General features: G+C 37.6%; 1 protein-coding gene across 2 annotated transcripts in view; it reads left to right on the top strand.

Annotated features, from left to right (window-relative positions):
• The window catches only part of LOC139934870 (ryanodine receptor 2-like), a 248,027-nt gene that overhangs the window by 171,246 nt on the left and 58,327 nt on the right, over positions 1-18,454 (top strand). Inside the window, exons 79-87 of one of the 2 annotated variants that reach the window (XM_071929290.1) lie at positions 3,329-3,379; positions 5,768-5,817; positions 6,486-6,546; positions 7,442-7,683; positions 8,346-8,427; positions 10,111-10,137; positions 14,948-15,090; positions 16,153-16,288; positions 17,444-17,497. In XM_071929290.1, the coding sequence (XP_071785391.1) occupies positions 3,329-3,379; positions 5,768-5,817; positions 6,486-6,546; positions 7,442-7,683; positions 8,346-8,427; positions 10,111-10,137; positions 14,948-15,090; positions 16,153-16,288; positions 17,444-17,497 (846 nt within the window). The remainder of the gene's footprint in view (positions 1-3,328; positions 3,380-5,767; positions 5,818-6,485; positions 6,547-7,441; positions 7,684-8,345; positions 8,428-10,110; positions 10,138-14,947; positions 15,091-16,152; positions 16,289-17,443; positions 17,498-18,454) is intronic. The other variant, XM_071929299.1, reaches the window with a different exon arrangement.

The following is an 18,454-nucleotide window of genomic DNA, read 5'->3' as shown; positions in this document are numbered from 1 at the left end:
TGCACATATTCACAGCAGTTAGGGCAGACTATGGGATTTTAATGGACATTCTTACCGAAGCTATGTGCAATAAAGAAACACTTCTAGAAGCAATGTACTGTTTAAAAAAGGCCTGTTAAAGAATTTGGGTACTTTTTGTGTTAAACACAACACAATGTCAACAGATTTACATTAAACTTACACCGTTTGAAGATAATAATAATAGAAAGCGTATCTTAAAATATTAGCTGCTGAGGTGCCGTAGTTTTTGGAAATGATTAAAACAATGTCACGAAAATATGTTTTTACATGCTAAAATAAATTTTGTCTCATGATCACTGAGACGAAAATTATTTTCATGACATTGTTTTACACATTTCTAAACTACAGCACCTCAGCAACTAATATTTTCAGGGAAGCTTTCTACCATCTTTATCTTCAATCGCTGTAAGTTTAGTGTAAAGACATTGTATTTTTTTTCCTACAAAAAGTACATAGACCCTTTAAGCTTAATCGTAATGGGCATTTTTGTAACAAGTGTTCGAATTGAAATATGAATGGGTTTTTTTCTGCTTGATTGCCTGGAACTTGGATATCGCCCCTTTCATATAATTATCAAGTCTTCCAGAAAACCCCTGTACACTTTCCAGCTAACTCAGGTCACTTTTGAGAACAAGTGATGTCAAAGTTCACGTACTAACATAGAGTGCTCAGACCAAACTGCTGAGCTTGATGTAGTTAAAGGCAGTGGACACTCATTGGTAATTGCTCAAAATAATTATTATCATAAAACCTTTCTTGATTACGATTTATTTGGAGAGGTTGATAGTATAAAACACCTCCCTCTAATGAAGTGACATAGTTTTTGAGAAAAAAGTATTTTTCCACAAATTTTATTTCGAGACCTCAGATTTAGAATTTGAGGTCTCGAAATTTAAGCATCTGAAACACACAACTTCGTGTGACCATGGTTCGACAAGGGTGTTTTTTTTTCTTTCATTAATATCTCGCAACTTCGACGACCGATTGAGCTCAAATATTCACAGGTTTGTTTATTTTATGCATATTTTGAGATAAACCAACTGTGAAGACTAGTCTTTGACAAATACCAACAGTGTCCAGTGTCTTTAATTGGATTATTTACTAAAGTTTTATCATTGAACATTCCCATAGTCTGCCATGTATCTCCTACACTTATGTACACAGGAGCATCAGACGTTCAACACATTGTACCTCATTCCAAACAATCATTTAACAAAACAGTTCTGTTGATGCCAAGACTAATTTCACACACATACATTTGTACATGTAACCCATTTCTTCAATTACATATTTGTTATCTTAAAGCATACTAATAGTTCACCTTAACAATCAATTCAACATCATACTCAAAGACCATAAATGTTTATTTAGTACCATACTTTAATATATCAAAGTCCATAAACATGTTAAAAGCATAAAATATGCAAACTTATATATTTCAAGCCGTGGTCTCAATAAAGGCTTGATAGAATTAGTTCATATGGTGACGAGTCGTCAGGTCATTGCATGTAAGGTAATCCAGAATGCAAATCCTGCTTTTAAATTTACCCAGTATCCTGTTAGTAAGTCAATACACCACACAAATGCACAGACTACACGCACAAGATTTCAGCTACTGCTGTCTAAAACCTGGTTCATATTTTTTTTGCGAATGTGTCGTGCGAAGCGAGTTTGTCAGCACAACTTTGCTCTCGCTGAAAAACCTGGGTTTTTTTTTCACAGGACTCTGGAAAGTGCTGAGTTCACACAGTGATTTACACACAATGGTATACGTGTAACATCAAACAATATCACTAATTTCACGATTCGAAGGCACTTCCTATTTCAGAATTTGATCATTTTGACAACACCGACCCGAGGTCCAAAATTATTTTGTTCGTAGGTAAATCTTCAAAGAAGTATGCATTGCATTTCCTATATAAAAGGCTTCCGGTAATCAATGAACCCGGTGTGAAGTTAGATCGGCTGACAGTGGTAGACACCACACTTACAAACAGGATACACATTATCCCTCATATCATCTGCTCATGCATGGGAAGTTACATGAGTTTGTAAATTGGTCAGTTAGTTAGAAGTTGTATTTGAGAACAAGAACTCTCGTAGGTATTTCACAATTTCTAGAAAAAAAAGAATTGTGGACACATTTTGACTGAAATTTCAACTATGTCACACTGTCTGCACGCTGTTATCGTCAATGTAATTGCTGATTTACTTAGTTTTCCGCAAAATACGTTGTTCATTTTGTGAGATTTAGTTGGTATAACTGAGTGAACAGCTCTGAAAGCCATCCATTTGAGGGAGATTAGCCTGGTAACAGATTAAGACAACTTCAAAATTGTTCCTTGCAGGGCTGCCAAGGGGTGTGTTCAACTCGGGCAAACGAATCGCAACTGTTCGTGCAATTGTTGTTTATCTTTGGAACGATTGGTGCGCACTAAGCAATGTCAATATGGCGGCGCCCTGAAATGAAGATGGCGACACCGCACTGACATCAACTAATGAACTTTCTTATTTCAAATCTGCATTATCAACTACCGAATATACACTTTAATTATGTTTGACAACCAAATAACACCGTATGCTTGTCCGCCATTTTAAAAACCACCTGCCAACACCTCATCAGAAGTATGTTTGGGTAACGGTTGCGGCGCACTGTTTCACTTGAAATTGTTGTCGAACGTGCGCAAACATTGGCAACGCTTGCGCGAGTGGAACGCACCCCTGGGTTCTCCTCAAGATTTGTTAAAATGTTGGGAAAGTCTGGACCAAAATTTGAAAACCTTGTGCATGGGAAGAACTCTGCTGTATGTCACAGTATTGCTGCTTTACCGTGGCCATGACAATCATTTTGTCTTCGAAGAGTTAGTGCAAAAATTCTTCATTGGTGGTTTGAGGGAAAACAAATTTCCTAGTTAAATGAATTAAGCATATGCTGTATTTCATTTGCCTCCAACCCAACAGGGTCTGGATATTGAAGAACTCTCTTCTGCCATAATTGCCGATGCTTTACTTTTGAAATTAGGCTAGGGGCTCTGAAAAGAGGAACTATTATTATGTAATGTTCACATTCAAAGTAATGACATAAATATATATATTTTTTTGATAAAAAAAAAGGACCAGCACAGTATTTTTGTCCATGCCATGATATCTTAATTCACAACACAAAGGTATAACCTTAAAGAAAAAAGGTTAAATCATGAATTCCAAACAAATCCATGTAACTGACCTTTCATTCCACTTCCTGCTGCTCATCAACCCCCACCCCAAAATATATCTGCCCATTCAATCCCCCTTTCCCTTAAAAAAGTGGGCAACCGCAGGCAGGCGCTTCCCCCGTGGAAACTGTTATGGCAGCAAGGTGAGAGAGGCTGAGTTGTATGCATGACTGAAACAAATATATTCATATCATTTAGTGTTCCCTGTACATTCATTCGCTGTTGTCGCTGTGTGATTTTTTGCCATTTTGGGTATTCGCAAAACCACGGTTCAGGCTTGAGCTCAGCCTTTGGCTACATCAGCCATGTCCAAATGTTGGCATTCAGTTTTTAGCTCTTTGATGGCTTGACTTAAAGTGTGAGCCATGGTTTTGCAAAGGCCCTTGGTTTGATATTTGATGTAGTCAGCGACGACCTTTAACCTATCGGCCTCCATTTTGATCTACCTTCGATTAGCAAATTCTAGCTTTGCTTAGCAAATTTTGCTTTTTAACCCTGACTGGCAATGCAGTGTTTCCTATTAACAGCAGAACATTTCTCTGCAGGTAGTGGAGGTTTTTATTTCCGATGGTCTTGAGACTTACTCACTTAGCATAAATATAATTTTAATAGGCATGGTTCTTTTTAAAAGAATATTAAGGGCTACTTTCAGATTTAATGATATTTTGGTTGTGACAAAAAGTTCTCGCATTTTCCACATGACATTTTAATCCCACCTGGCAGTTTTGTCAAGTTTCTGGACTAGGCCCTTTGTAGTAACAATTTTTTTCACAATTCTTTCGACCTCAAACCATGAAAGGGTCAAGCAAGAATACTATCCGTGCCAGCCTTAGTTGGGTTGCTTGCATTTGCAGTTTGGGTGTTTGGTCTTCTTGAGGAAATCTCAATAGTGCTCTTTCAAAAAATAATGTTGGTATTTTGTACGTATTTGATCACTGATTGTTTGTCATACATTCATCTCATACAAGCTGTTGAAAGTTAAAAAGTCATCTGTTGAAATTAAAAGGCAGTGGACACTATTGGTAATTACTCAAACAATAATTGTTAGCATAAAAACTTACTTGGTAATGAGCATTGAAGAGCTGATGATAGTATAAAATATTGTGAGCAACGGGTTGAACTGAATTTCTTTTGGAATTTTCTAAAATAGACATTAGATACAGATATTTACTGACTAGAATATAATTAACACAGTGCCAAATAGTATAGTATGAATGAGAGAGTTTGTATCTGATTCAATTAGTTTGGTAGTGGTTTGACTGAAAGGCCGAGTAAAAAACAAAACATGTTCAGCATCCGGGTTTCTCAAAAAAAGGAAGGAGGGGCTTTTTATTTTTAGTTTTTTATTTCAAGATGGCTGGCATTCTTTTTAAAATGTCAAATATCCATTGTTTTTTTCTACTGCTCAAACACACAATACAAAAATGAAACATTTTGGACAAGAAATTCAGATTGTTTTAGCTGATAGCGTTTAAAATAACCCTTTTCCCCCAAAAAAAAAAGAAGAAGAGAAACAAAAAGGAGGCAGCCTCCAAACAGGAAGCGGGCGGGGATGCTAAAGAAGTTTCTTTTTTTACTCGGCCTATAACGCCAGAAAGTCAAATTTGTTGTTTCAGTGCAAAAACGTTGCTTCTTCTAAAGTATTGTTTACGCTACGCACAAGTTTGAAATTGTCAAAATAATGTATCTGGCCTAAAATGGCCGGGATGTACACTCGAAACAATTACTTGCAGAGATACAACGTTTTTGCAAACTGGAGACAGCCTTTCTGCAAGCTTGACAAACAACGCTTTTGCAAACTCGAGATATGACATTTTTGCAAACTCAAGATTCAAAATATTTACAAATTTAATATACATTTTTTGCAAACTAGAGATACAACAGTTTGGCAAACCCCAGATAGAAAGTTTTTGCAAACCTTAGATAGGACATTTTTGAAAACTCCAATGTTTCTGCACTTTTGCGACATATTTATTATCAGCCAACAGCAACAGACAAAGATGCTTGATTCAGACGTTACTTCAGAACCACAGGAATAGTTGATTTTATTACAGTAGAGTCAGATATAAAAGTGCTTGACTTTTTATTAGAAATCCCCAGAGCATTTCGTAATAGATGGTTTGGTTGATACGTGTACCAAACATTTGTTTAAGTGTCAGTATAGTTTCACCATTATTTCTGTGAATGTAACTTTTTTTATCATTCCTCATTGTCAGATGTGATACCAATTATGTGAAACCAATTATGCTGTTGATACTTTGATGTTTTAAAAATTTTGTCTTGGACCTGGATTCTATTTCAATGATTTAAGAACAACTTTAAATAGTTACAACGAATTGGATTTGTGAAACAAAACTTAGCCCTTTTTGTCTATTTGGGTGAAACTTATTAAAACCAGTGTTTGTAGTTTTAGCTAAACAGACAATTAACCTATTAATCAATGTGTCCATGTAGCAGAGGCAGCAGTTCCATCTGTATTGTCATTAACCAAGTTTCCTGATGCTAATGTCATTGTTTTCTATTTTCTTTAGTTTGTTCTGCAAGCTGTCACATTTAGTTCGACAGAAAATCAACTTGTTCGGTGAGTTTCTATGAAGTCTTGGAAGTGGGTTAATTAGTAATTTTTGGGATGAAACCAAAAGCTACCAATAAATTTTGAAAACAGTTTAAAATTGTTGGGACAAAAGGACAAGATTTGGGGGTAAACAGAAAATAAAATGACCAGAGCAGGGTTTGTATTTTTCTTGCATGGCTTTCAACCAATTGCGTTATCTAGTCTTTATATTGGCTGTTTTCCCTTATTTGTTAATATCGTTGTTCGGGGATGCCAGTCAGAGATAATTCACTCTCCCAAGTTTATAATACCACCTTGGAAGTGGCTGGAGACGAATCACCTCAAATGGATGCAACTTTATAATTCAAATTTAAAATACATACAAACAAAGATATACTGTTTGTTGTTTGAGGGGTAATTTTGTTGGTCCACTCCTATAGACGATGTGACCTCTGACGTCACACGAAAACCATAACAAGATTTGCGCGCATACCACCGAGCAAAACCTTTGTGTTTTGGCAGGCAGCTAGAAAGTGTATGCAATCTTACTATGACTACGTGTCTGTTTGCCTGGCGAAACATGACGTATACAGTGTTTTTTCAACAGATGGCGGTTTGAATGTAAACATAGGTCACATCGTCTATAACCTTAATGTTTTTAAACTGTTTTTTTTTAATTGTTTTCATTGATACAGGTCGGGACCTTCAGAGTATCATCCGGTGCTTGAGGGTTGTTGCTCAGTCAATGGATGCAAGGTAATCAGGAATACTTATACACTGTAGTTTAATTGGAATGTGCGCCAACTTTTGTGTAGTTACAGAGGATTGGGGGATATTGGATAGGGGTGCAATTAAATGCATGCTTAGTAAAAACCAGGTCATTAATCACGTGATGTGCTACCTATGGGGTGCATTACCTTCATCGTACCCACCGTTATCGGTACTATTTGAAATATTCATAAAAGAACCAAGTTACACTTATATATAAGGAAAGGGGTTTGCCCTTCTGTCTGGCAATGACTGCTCAGTGCACCACAGCACCTTCGGTCTCGTAATTCAACATTGTTAAAAACCTGTCTTCAAGATGTTTCTCTCTGTTCCAACGCCTTGCGTACCATATTGGTAGATACACTGTATGTGTGCCTTATACACTGTAAGACTCCATTATTAATATTGTTATTATTGTTATATGGATCAGTTGAGAGCTGCATGATCCATTAAAGACACTGGAAATTATTGGTAATTGTTAAAGATGAGTTCTCTCACTTGGTGTATCTCAACATACGCATAAAATAACAAAATTTGAGCTCAATTGGTTGTTGAAGTTGCGAGATAATAATGAAAGAAAAAACACCCTTGTCACACAAAGATGTGTGCTTTCAGATGCTTGATTTCGTGACCTCAAAATCAAATTCGTTGAAAGTTACTTCTTTCTCAAAATCTACAGTACGTTACTTCAGAGGGAGCCGTTTCTCACAATGTTTTATACTATCAACGGCGCCCATGACTCGTTACCAAGTGAGGTTTTATGCTATTAATTATTTTGAGTAATTACCAATAGTGTCCACTGCCTTTAATCACCTCTGTGTACTCCGTGAAAGAATAAAATCCAAACAAGAACCTCACTACGAACCCTTCTGCTTCCCTTTAGCTCCGTCATGAAGCACAGCTCTGACGTGGTAAAAAAGGGTCTTGTCAGCTTCTTCCAGCACGCTGCTGATGACTTCACGGCCACCGTCCAGAATGTCAAGAATGGTCGCTTCACGCACATTAAGACAACGCAGGTGGTCAAGGGTAGCATGGTGGTCAACTACGTACCAGGTGTTCTCATACCGGTTCTAACCAGCTTGTTCAGCCACCTCGGGAGGCACCAGTTTGGTCAGGATATACTCTGTAAGTTGATTATTCATGACTCCTGAAGACGATCAGAGTATACCGATCGAAACGTTGAGTTTATAATAAAGTTATAATATACATAGTAATAATAATAATAATAATAATAATCATCATAATAGAAACTAGTTTTTATATATCGCATTTAACAATAAACATATCATTGACTTTTACATTCGACCAAAGACATTCAGTCTGTCTGGCTGTTTTTTACAAGCTTGTGCTTACCAAAACGGCCTCGTACTCTATTTATTTATTTATGTTTAATGTTACTTAATGATATGTTTTGCTTTACTCCGTAAGTAAAAGCACTCCCCTCTCACCAAGGTAACCCAGTTCGATACCTGGCCAGGGCCATAAGTGAGTTGAATTGTGCATTGGTTGTCTGCTGTGCCACAAGAGTTTTCCAGACTATCCGATAACACTTTTGATCTCTCACTGTGCTCAGTGGTCATAATGGGTTGATGTGGCTGGCTGCCAAAGGCGTCCTTGCATGCTTACTTCTCGAACACGTTTTAGCCGCGTTCTTTGCAATTCAGCTATTAGCTGGGAGTATGGATGATTAGCCTCCAAAATTATTATTATTATTATTGAAGCATAATTTCAGGAAGCCTGATTGATGAGTAAATGTAATTGTGTTATTATTATTTTTATTTCCATAGTGGATCAGGTTCAAGTTGCCTGCTACAAACTTCTGAGCAGTCTTTACTCACTGGGAGCTGATAAGTCGATCTATGTCAACAGGTAAGTCGCAGAAGGCTGAAAAAAGTCGCTATTAAAAAAGAAGAAAACAAATTATACTCACTGTTATTTAGACAAGAGCACGATTTCATAGACTCGCTCACCTTTCAGAAGAAAATGTTCCTAAGTAAACTTGTCTGCTGTGTAAAAAACAACCTGTAGGGCACCAGTCACAGACATACATTATATGGTATTTTAACTGGTTACATTTTCCTGCTAAGCAACAGAGCAGTTCCAGGTACTATTAACTTAGGAAGATGGTTCTTCAAATGATTGATCATAGAAAAATATCCTTAAACAGAAATAAACTATTTTTTAGCACACATTGTTTTAATTGTAAACGTTTCTGGTCAAGGGCTAGGGAGTCAAAGAGGGTGCACACACATTAAAATTGGTTATGGTTGAAGTTGCATTTTCAAAGGGGAGCACACAATTAAAGCAAGGAATGTGGAGACCAAAAAAAGGAAATCTAATGGTTTAAAATTCACAAACAATCACAACATGTTGCATGTCGTGGCTGAGCGAACAAGCGCACTGGACTCAAGCTCTGAAGTTTCTGACTAGTAGAGTGTGGGTTTGAGACCCGGTCTTGACACTTGTCACCACCATGCTTCGTCCTTCGGATGGGACGTAAAGCCTTTGGTCCTGTGTGTTGTGTAACACACTAAAAAGAACCCAGTACACTTATCAGAAAGAGAAGGGGTTCACCCTGATGTTCCTGGTTTGATCAGCAGCATATTGCGCCACAGCACCTTGTAGACCATTACATGGTGCTATGTGGATTAATGGGTCTTATATTTCAAACATTGCTCCACATTCCTTGTAGAAAAGTAACAAGTACATGTATTTTGAGACGCCCTTGGGTCAATAAAGAGCTATCTAAGAACTGCGCATTATACTAGCATTGAACCAGATTTTACCAAATAAATCTTACCAAATAACTGATGATATTATCAAGTGTGAGAAAGTAACCCATTTGAAGTGTCCAGTTCAATCGTTTGAACTGGAGTTTGTTCAATTCATGTAGCTATAAAATTGGACAGTGTATGCCAAAGAGTTGCTAAAAAATCCACTTTTTCAAAAAAGTTAATTAAAGCCCATTTAAAGGCAGTGGACACTATTGGTAATTACTCAAAATAATTATCAGCATAAAACTTCACTTGGTAACTAGTAATGGTAAGAGGTTGATAATAAAAAACATTGTGAGAAACGGCTCCCTCTGAAGTAACGTAGTTTTCAACAAAGAAGTAATTTTCCAAGAATTTGATTTTGAGGTCTGGAAATCAAGCATCTGGACTAGCACACAATTTCGTGTGACAAGGGTTTTTTCTGGTCATAATTATCTCCCAACTTCGACGACCAATTGAGCTCAAATTTTCACAGGTTTGTTTTTGTATGGATATGTTGAGAAGACTTGTCTTTGACAATTACCAATAGTGTCCAGTGTCTTTAAGTTACCCACCCTTAAACATCCTGTAAATTATTGTGTACCATAAACAAGTTACTGAATGCTTACCGAGTTTAACTTCATTCAGAGTCTCTAAACCGAAAGATGACTTTTTGCCTCTTCCATCAGTTAAGAGGAACATCATGTACTAATTAGTGACAGTATACCCACGGCATGTTTATCTTTTTCTAATGTTCCGTCCCACGGTAACCGTGGTAACCACTTCTCTCGCCTTTCAGCATGGAGGTTAAGGAGAGCATCGACAGGTAATTGGAGTAACTAAACATCAAACACACAAACAGCACTGCATGCTCATAAACGATTGACACTTGCCTTCACACTGTTTGTCTCATTTTGTTTAAAGGGTTTTAGGTACTTTTTGTAGGACACATTAAAACACAAAAGTCCACAGATTTACATTAAACTGACATTGTTTCAAGACAATGATTATAGAAAGCTTCCTTCAAAATATTACTTGCTGAGGTGCTGTAGTTTTTGAGAAATGAGTAAAACAAAAGTCACTTTTTGTCTCAGTGAGGTGACAAATATTTTGGCATGTTCAACGGATTTACGCAACTTTCCTGAAAAAGTTGCTCTATTTTCTAAAAAATGTGTCAACTAATGAAGCTGAAACTTCTACAGGAAAATTATATTACATACTGACTGTGCATATTATGCCCATTGAGCAGGGAATCATGTCTCGGCCATAAACTTGATCTACAAAAGGTACCAAAACCCTTTAATACTATGCTAATGCTAATGCATGTAGAATAAAAGCCTGACATAACAGCTGCATACATGATTGATAACCCTAGTTACATGAAATAGAAAGGTTTGCGGTAACACCATGTAATGATGGTGTACATGGTGTTACCGCAAACCTTTCTATATCGTATTTCCACCATGCAAAGTATCAAATCCTACCTATTTTACATTGGAAGGTACAGCATTGAAGGTTTGAATACTTGCATCAAGTCTCAAGTCATGTTTAAAAAAAAAACTCACTGAGATTTTATCAAAGAAGTTGCTTAAAAGCGTTCTGAAGTGTAGTAGGCATTTGTGAGGTCCTTTATACAATTGGACAATATATATATCTTACAAGAGTATTCTTTTGAGCAAGGAACATTAAAGCTATAGAAGGTTACAACCAAGGGTTTCAACAGGAGGAATCTACATGTAGGAGTGCATTTTGGCGACCCCAAACAGAAACATTGGTCATCGGTTGAGCGTTTTAGCGTCCAGGGTTTGGGAAAGGTCTGCAGTTGGAAAACGTGTACGAAACCAATTGGGATCTGTTGAGTATAATCAAAAGAGGGACAATATGGTCAGTCCACGGTTGAAGGTGTATACAAGCTTGCGTGTGTGTGCGTCTTTGTATGGGAAGTTCATACAACTGGAATTGATGATTAGGGATAACTCCCTGTTTAAGTATTTACACGTTTGGTGTGCCAAATGAGCATTTGTGTGAACAGGCTGCAACTGTGTGACACTAACATTCATTGTTGTTGTAAACTCTTTGTGCGGTTTCAGCTCACTTAACAGATTTGCTGCAACAAGACACCGCTTATATCTTAGAAAAGTGCTTTTAAAGTTTGATTAAGCTTTGCATTAGACCCTATACACAACGCGCAGCGCACATACGCACAGCCATTTCCTCAAAACTTTTACAAAAGGATGGTACACACATGTTTATCTATTGTGCATTTTCTGGGGAGTCCATTCCTTTTGTGCACCTTTTTGACGCACATAATTGGGGACAGGAAATGTGTGTTTACATGTATGTGCGCTGGGTGTTGTGAAAAGGGTCTAGTTATAAGAAGAAATCACATTCAAAAATATTGGAACATTAGTGTTGTTTACATTTGCAAACATTATCGCTATAAAGGTACCGTAATGTTCACTAGAATGGCTCCCAATGTTTGAAGTGATGTTGCATAGGAAGTGATTGCCTAAAGTGTTGGGATTTGATGAAACCAAAATTCAATGTGATACATATTTGTTTGAAATATTTATTAATACCAATATAAACCACAAGGGAAACTGACTGGGTAAATTTTTAAATGATTTTGGGGGTTGAACAAAGAATCGACTAGAGTGGGATTCGAACCAACGACCTCCGGATTAACGTGCCGGCGCTCTACCAACTGGCTGCCGCTTCCCAGGTTGTATCGTAATTTGGTTTGATCCCTGGCTACATGGCAGTTAACGGTTTCTGACTGCCACCCCGAACAAAGATATTGACAAAATAGGGACACTGCCAAGGGCTAGATAGCTCAGTTGGTAGAGCGCCGGCACGTTAATCCGGAGGTCGTTGGTTCGAATCCCACTCTAGTCAATTCTTTGTTCAACCCCAAAAATCTATTATAAATACGCCACTTTCAAGCTTCTGAATGGAAGGCACAATGAAGTAGATCTCGTGACGACTTGATCATATAACCAAATGATTCATTTAAATCAAATCAGGTTATTATGTTTTAGACGTTTTGTTTTATCAACTATAGACGCATGTCTATAGCTGATAAAACAAAAATTGTGATGAAGCATAAATTTTCTTTTTTTTCAATTGAATTCCTTTTGTGGATGTTATTTTTGCTCTAACAAAAACTCTCACACAAACAGAGTTGAGGACTTTGTAAATAGGTTTGCAAACAGCTGAACAATGTTGAACCTTCCATATCAGCTGACATAATATAGCCTGGTACATCATAGGTATCTGTACTCTCAGCAGCTGTGTAGACCCTTCTGTTGCACTGGTGGTAAACTCATTCATGGTTCACTTTTTCATCACTATTCACTTTAATAAAGCAACAGTAAGGTGGCACTAACGGCATTTCAATAATTGCGGCTTCTGCTCATACTTTGGCTGTGACTGCGGCTTAAAGCCCCACCACACCGAACTCGTTCTCACTATGTTTTGAAAAATGTAGCCGAACGGGCTTAAACTGTGTGCAAGCAGAGTGGGTGTGAGTAGCAATGTGTTCAGTTTGCACAAAGACCGGGTCCGTTTGTAGCACGTTCAGTGCATAAACAGACAGACCCAACTGATTACCAAAATTTAAGTAACTACAGGGTCAAATAATGGACAGTGTCCGGCTAAAGCCAGCCAAAACCCATTTTACGATTTTTGTGGGACAGGTTTTGACGTTTTGAGAACTAGTTTGGTGTGACCCAGCCTTTTTGACCCGGTGTATGTCAGCTCTTGGCTTTGAGTACGAAGCATTAAAATGGCCGACAAGAAACAGATATAAGAGTTTGAGTAGATTCTGCTGCTTTTGTCTGGAAAAAGGGCTCTCACTATTAGCACTCTGGCACTTTCACTTTTTGCTACTAGTTTTACATGTTCAGCCATGGAGTCTTCAAATCAATGGATCCAAGCAAATAATAATCACCTTTCACCAAAATGTAATCCATCAACAAAAGGAAGCACCTCAGGTGTGATCTTTCCGCGACGGATTCCTCCGAAACTAATCAAGCCTTGATCTTGGATTCTGATGGTTGCTCTCACCTTTCTTGCAAGCATGAAATATCAAACGCCATTCACTCATACACTATAATCACTTCCTGCACATTTTAATCTCGCCATAAACAAGGCACGTTTTCAATAATTCTACTCACAAATTGAAACGTATTTTAATACATAAAGGGATCATAATAACTAATCATACCTTGGCTTTTCAATTCATCGATGAAGTAAACTGCTATTCTTAACACTCTGTTTTTTATCCCCACAGCTTTGTGGTGCAAACACAAATAGCTAACCATGCATAAAGCAATGCAGACAACTGGACGGGCCACTCCTACATGTGATGCATTTATCAAAATCTGAATTGTGAAAAGAAATTTGAACATGATCATTGTGAACTTTTTTTTCTTTGTCACAGGCATGATATTGTTCCTACTTTGGTCTATAGTTTCTGTTTTTTATTGCCCTTGGAAAAACTAGAAAACTGTGATTAAATAGCCTGAACAGTCTATTTTTTTCACATAAAGCTCACACCATGTACAATTCACATGTACGTAGCCAAGTTCAGCTCTTATATAGATATTCTCAATGCTTTTTCAAAGGACCAAGTATAAAGCCTGTTAGAAAGGGAGACTTGTTTCATAATTCGATCTGTTTTGGGGACTTACATGTACCACCCATCTTTCTGAATTTTTTGAAGAAAAAAAAAATCTTGAATGCGAAAGAAAAGTTGTAGCTGAAGAAAACTGCATCTCTTGTGAGTCCGCCATGCTGCGCTTGTATAATGCAGTGGATGAATGCTATATTTTATGCATTGGACATGTGGTATCGCACAAGCAAAGCTTTTACTAAAATTATGATATAAGTGGCAGTGATTAATTAATAGCTAATGTAGAGAGACAAATGTTTGCTGCTTTTACTAGAATTCTAAATGAGACTTAAATGTCAACTGTAAGTTTGTTTTTGAGTATTATCTGTTGTACTATACCTCATACATATTCGACTATACCGGTACAGTGGAAATGCATCCAAGGTATTTTTTTTCATGAACGCGCATGCGTACAAGGACCGGGGATTAGTTCCATAATCATAAAGCGCATGACAAGTAGACTGGTGTCCGGGCTGACTGGTTGTCCGTCTACTTGTCATGCGTATTTAAAACTTGCATAACACTAGCTTGTGGGCTTGGTAAAAAGCAAATATAGTAAATGGCACGTGATTTTGAATGGAACAGTGAGACTTTGACTTTCGGTCATGAATATTTATGAGGTATAGTAGGAGAATATGAGAATTGTTTGGGAGAGAAGGCAGGCAGCAAGGTAGGTGGCGTGTGACCCGTCATGCAAGATGTATATTCAGTATTGACTCAATTCACCTGACGTCATCATCCGAATAATCTTGGATGCGCCATACTGGTGGTCAATGTCAACGTGTGTTATTCAGAGAAGTGCCCATTTTAGGCGACGCGGCGTTAACATGTAAATCTATTGACCACCAACATGGTGAGCATGGCATCAGTCGCTAGTGTGAGGCGCATGCAAGGGGTCAATTGACCCACTTTTAGCAAATGTTTATCAAACATTACCTGAGTTTTCTCTTTTGTCTTACATCAGGCATAGACCAGCTATTGGAGAGTTGTTGGCAGCCTTTGCTGGAGCCTTCCCCGTTGCCTTCCTAGAGCCCCACCTCAATAAACACAATGGTAGCTCCCTCCTCGGCCAGTTGGAGCTTAAAGGAGCAAACCGTGATGGAGCAGGTCAGTGTAAATCAGGGATAAGATTGTTCAGTCTTTTGGCTAAATTCAGTCTTTTTATGCCGGCCTGGTGAAGAAAATCAGACAATATTTTTTACTCACAAATAAAGAAATCCTGCTCATTGGTCTACTTCTCTAGTGCTTTGGATACCGTTTCCAAAAGCTCCTTGGAATCTATAACCCCAGGGGTTACCAAATGGTAGAAATGGCATAATTTCAACATACCTTTGAATTTGTATCCAAGTTTCAAACTTTTTCGTCAGTAATGACTCTCACCCCTGATAAACATGGTTAAAGCAGCAGTGTACCAGATTATTAGCTTGTAGGTTGGGTGCACTTCGAACACTCAGCATGGTGGATATGTGAGCATTACAAGTCTTTATTGTTATCATTATTATCAGGTGAGGTTTGTGGTAGCACCATGTAAATCTCTTTCTCCTCCTTAAGACAATCAGATCATACTGGTAGAAACATTGAGTCGTCAACCACCGGTTCTTTTCAGAACTAACACTACTCAAAATAGATTTACACATGGTGCTACTGTACTCTCACCTAATTATCCAACCATGCAAAGTTTCAAAATCCTTACTCGGCTTGACGGTGATCTTTGAAGATTTACATGGTGTGAGTGATAAGAGGAACTGCTAGTATTAAACCATTTATAAATCTTTCTTGTGGAGGAGTAGTGGGTCTTGTAACAGTAAGTGGTTGTTTTCAAAGCCAACACTTCTCCCAACAAATATTTATACATGGGTATACCTGCAAGTTATCTTGTAAAATTTACTCCCTACCTATGAGTTTGTTGGTAACATGTACATGTTGCCAAGGCTGTACACTCCCCAGTGAGCTGAGAGAGAATACAGAAATGTTTTTGGCCCAATTTGACCTTGGCACTAATGTAAAGCACATCGATACATCATTGTATAATGTGCCATCATTGTATAGTATGCCATATCAGTACTATGTAGATATTATTTATTGTTATAACTAACAAAAGCAGTCTTTGAGTTGCATTTCTTTGACAATATTTCATTTAACAATTTGTTGCTTCCCTTCTGCGAGTAGAGGAGCTCTTGAGACTCACATCAGGTATCCCCACCCTGGAAGCCGTCATGAAGGAACTAGATCAAATGGCCACTACGGGTGCCACTTACTGTGAGGCACCCCACGTCATTGAGGTCATTCTACCTATGCTATGCAGGTAAGTTCAGAATGATAGAGGGGATCTATAGAGGTGTTGGCTAGAGTGCTAACTTACCTTAAAGGCACTGGACACTATTGGTAATCTCTCAAAATAGTTGCTAGCATAAAAACTTACTTGGTAACAAGCAATGGAGAGCTGCTGTTGATTGTATAAAACATTGTGAGAAACGGCTCCCTCTGAAGTACTGTAGTTTTCGAAAAAGAAGTAATTTTCCACTAAAATATTTGAATTTGATTTCAAGACCTCAGAGTTATGTTTTGAGGTCCCGAAATCAAGCATCTGGAAGCACACAACTTCGTGTGACAAGGGTGTTTTTTCTTCCATTATTATCTCGCAACTTCGATGACCAAGGGTTCAAATTTTCACAGGTTTTGGTTATTTTGTGCGTATGATGAGATACACCAAGTGAGAAGACTGATCTTCGGCAATTGCCTAAGGTGTCCAGTGTCTTTAAGTGTTAAAAGCTGAAAGGATTCGTCTTGAATTTAAATCAAGTAGTTTTACATGGTCATTCTTTATCTAATATCAATATGACAAGAAATTGAGTAATTGACTTGTGTATAACTTGTTGCCTCATTGCACAAAATTAAAGGGTGATCGCCTGCAAAAACTTATAGAAAAAAATCATCTCAGTCACACACATGTCATGTCATCGACCAGAAGGCTTAGAATAAATGTGTGCATATTGAATCAAGATTCAGCATTCCAGTCCTATGAGCGGAACATTGTGGCCAAATGATTGCTTTTTTCAGTGAAGAGAAGAGGATGTTACACCAGTTTTTTTTTCTTCATAGAGCTGCTAAGCAGAAACTATGTTTATAAACTTATTTGGTAAGCATTATCAGGGAAGACGTCACAATGAAACAGTGACGATATGATTATGTTGCCTTTTTGACTGTTTTTTTTATCTTAGGTTTTTGTATTTTTCATTCTTCTATAGCCCTTTTTGGACTTGGAGAAATTGAGATTTCTGTGTTTTCTTTGCAGGTACCCCCAAATGAGTTTATTCTAAGGAGAAGAAGGACTTACTACAAATAGTTAACATTAATTTATCTTTTTATAATCTAATCTCCTCTGGTGGGATGAATCGTAATCACCTAAAAATTAAACTCTTGTTAATTTGCTTAATTAATGATTCTGTTCTACCCCAAGCTATCTTCATTTCTGGTGGACACAAGGTCCTGATAACATCTGCCGGAGGCAAGGGTGAATATGTGTTTATTCCAGTCTGTAGTTCTGGTAGTGGTTTTCTTTATTAAAAGGGAAGGTACACGCTTGGTAATTACTCAAAGCAAATATTAACTTAAAACCTAACTTGGTAACGAGCATTGGAGAGCTGTTGATAGTAAAAAACATTGTGGGAAACGACTCCGTCTGATGTAACGTAGTTTTTGAGAAAGATGTAATTTTTCACTAAAATAATAAAAGACTTCTAGCTAGAAGTCTTTTATTCCTGTCTAAAAGCACACAAATTCGTCCAACAAGGGTGTTTTTTTCTTTCATTAATTTTTCGCAACTTCGATGACCGATTGAGCCCAAATTTTCACAGGCTTGTTATTACATGTACATTGTATATGCTTATGATGGGATACACCAAGTGAGAACACTGGCCTATGACCATTACCAAGCGTGTACAGTGCCTTTAAGTTTTAGTTCCTGGTAATTGGTTCTTAAAACTTGTGCAGTTGTTTCACCCGACAGAATTTTATTTTGTTGTTGAAGTATTTTATTCCATTCCCGGTTCAGTTAGTTATTGCATGTCATGGTGTGAGAGTATTTTAAAGGTCATTGTGCTTTTTGTACTTTTATTTCTGACCTTTGACCTGTTTGTAATTCTTCATGTTGAAGTACTTTCTGCAAATTCAAGGATGTATGTATTTGCTGCTCATACTCTACACCATATAATCCTCGCTGAAATTCAGTACAAGTACAAGCGGCAAAAGGTACTAGTACAAGACAAGCGCTCTTGCGCAGAGGCACTGAACGTTTGGCAAAAAGTACTAGCTTCACTAGCGCTCATACTCCTGTATTTGCGCAGAGAACTTTCACACCTGAATAAGGAAACCCTGAAAAAGGATGTCAATTTCAGGTTCAAATTGATGAATTCTAGCAGCTAAACTCCAAAGAAAGACGTACAGAACAATTCAATCTGCGTGCATTTGT

This window comes from Asterias amurensis, chromosome 1, assembly GCF_032118995.1.
Source record: "Asterias amurensis chromosome 1, ASM3211899v1".
Taxonomy (NCBI): Eukaryota; Metazoa; Echinodermata; class Asteroidea; order Forcipulatida; family Asteriidae; genus Asterias; species Asterias amurensis.
This window is presented reverse-complemented; position numbering and strand designations above follow the sequence as displayed.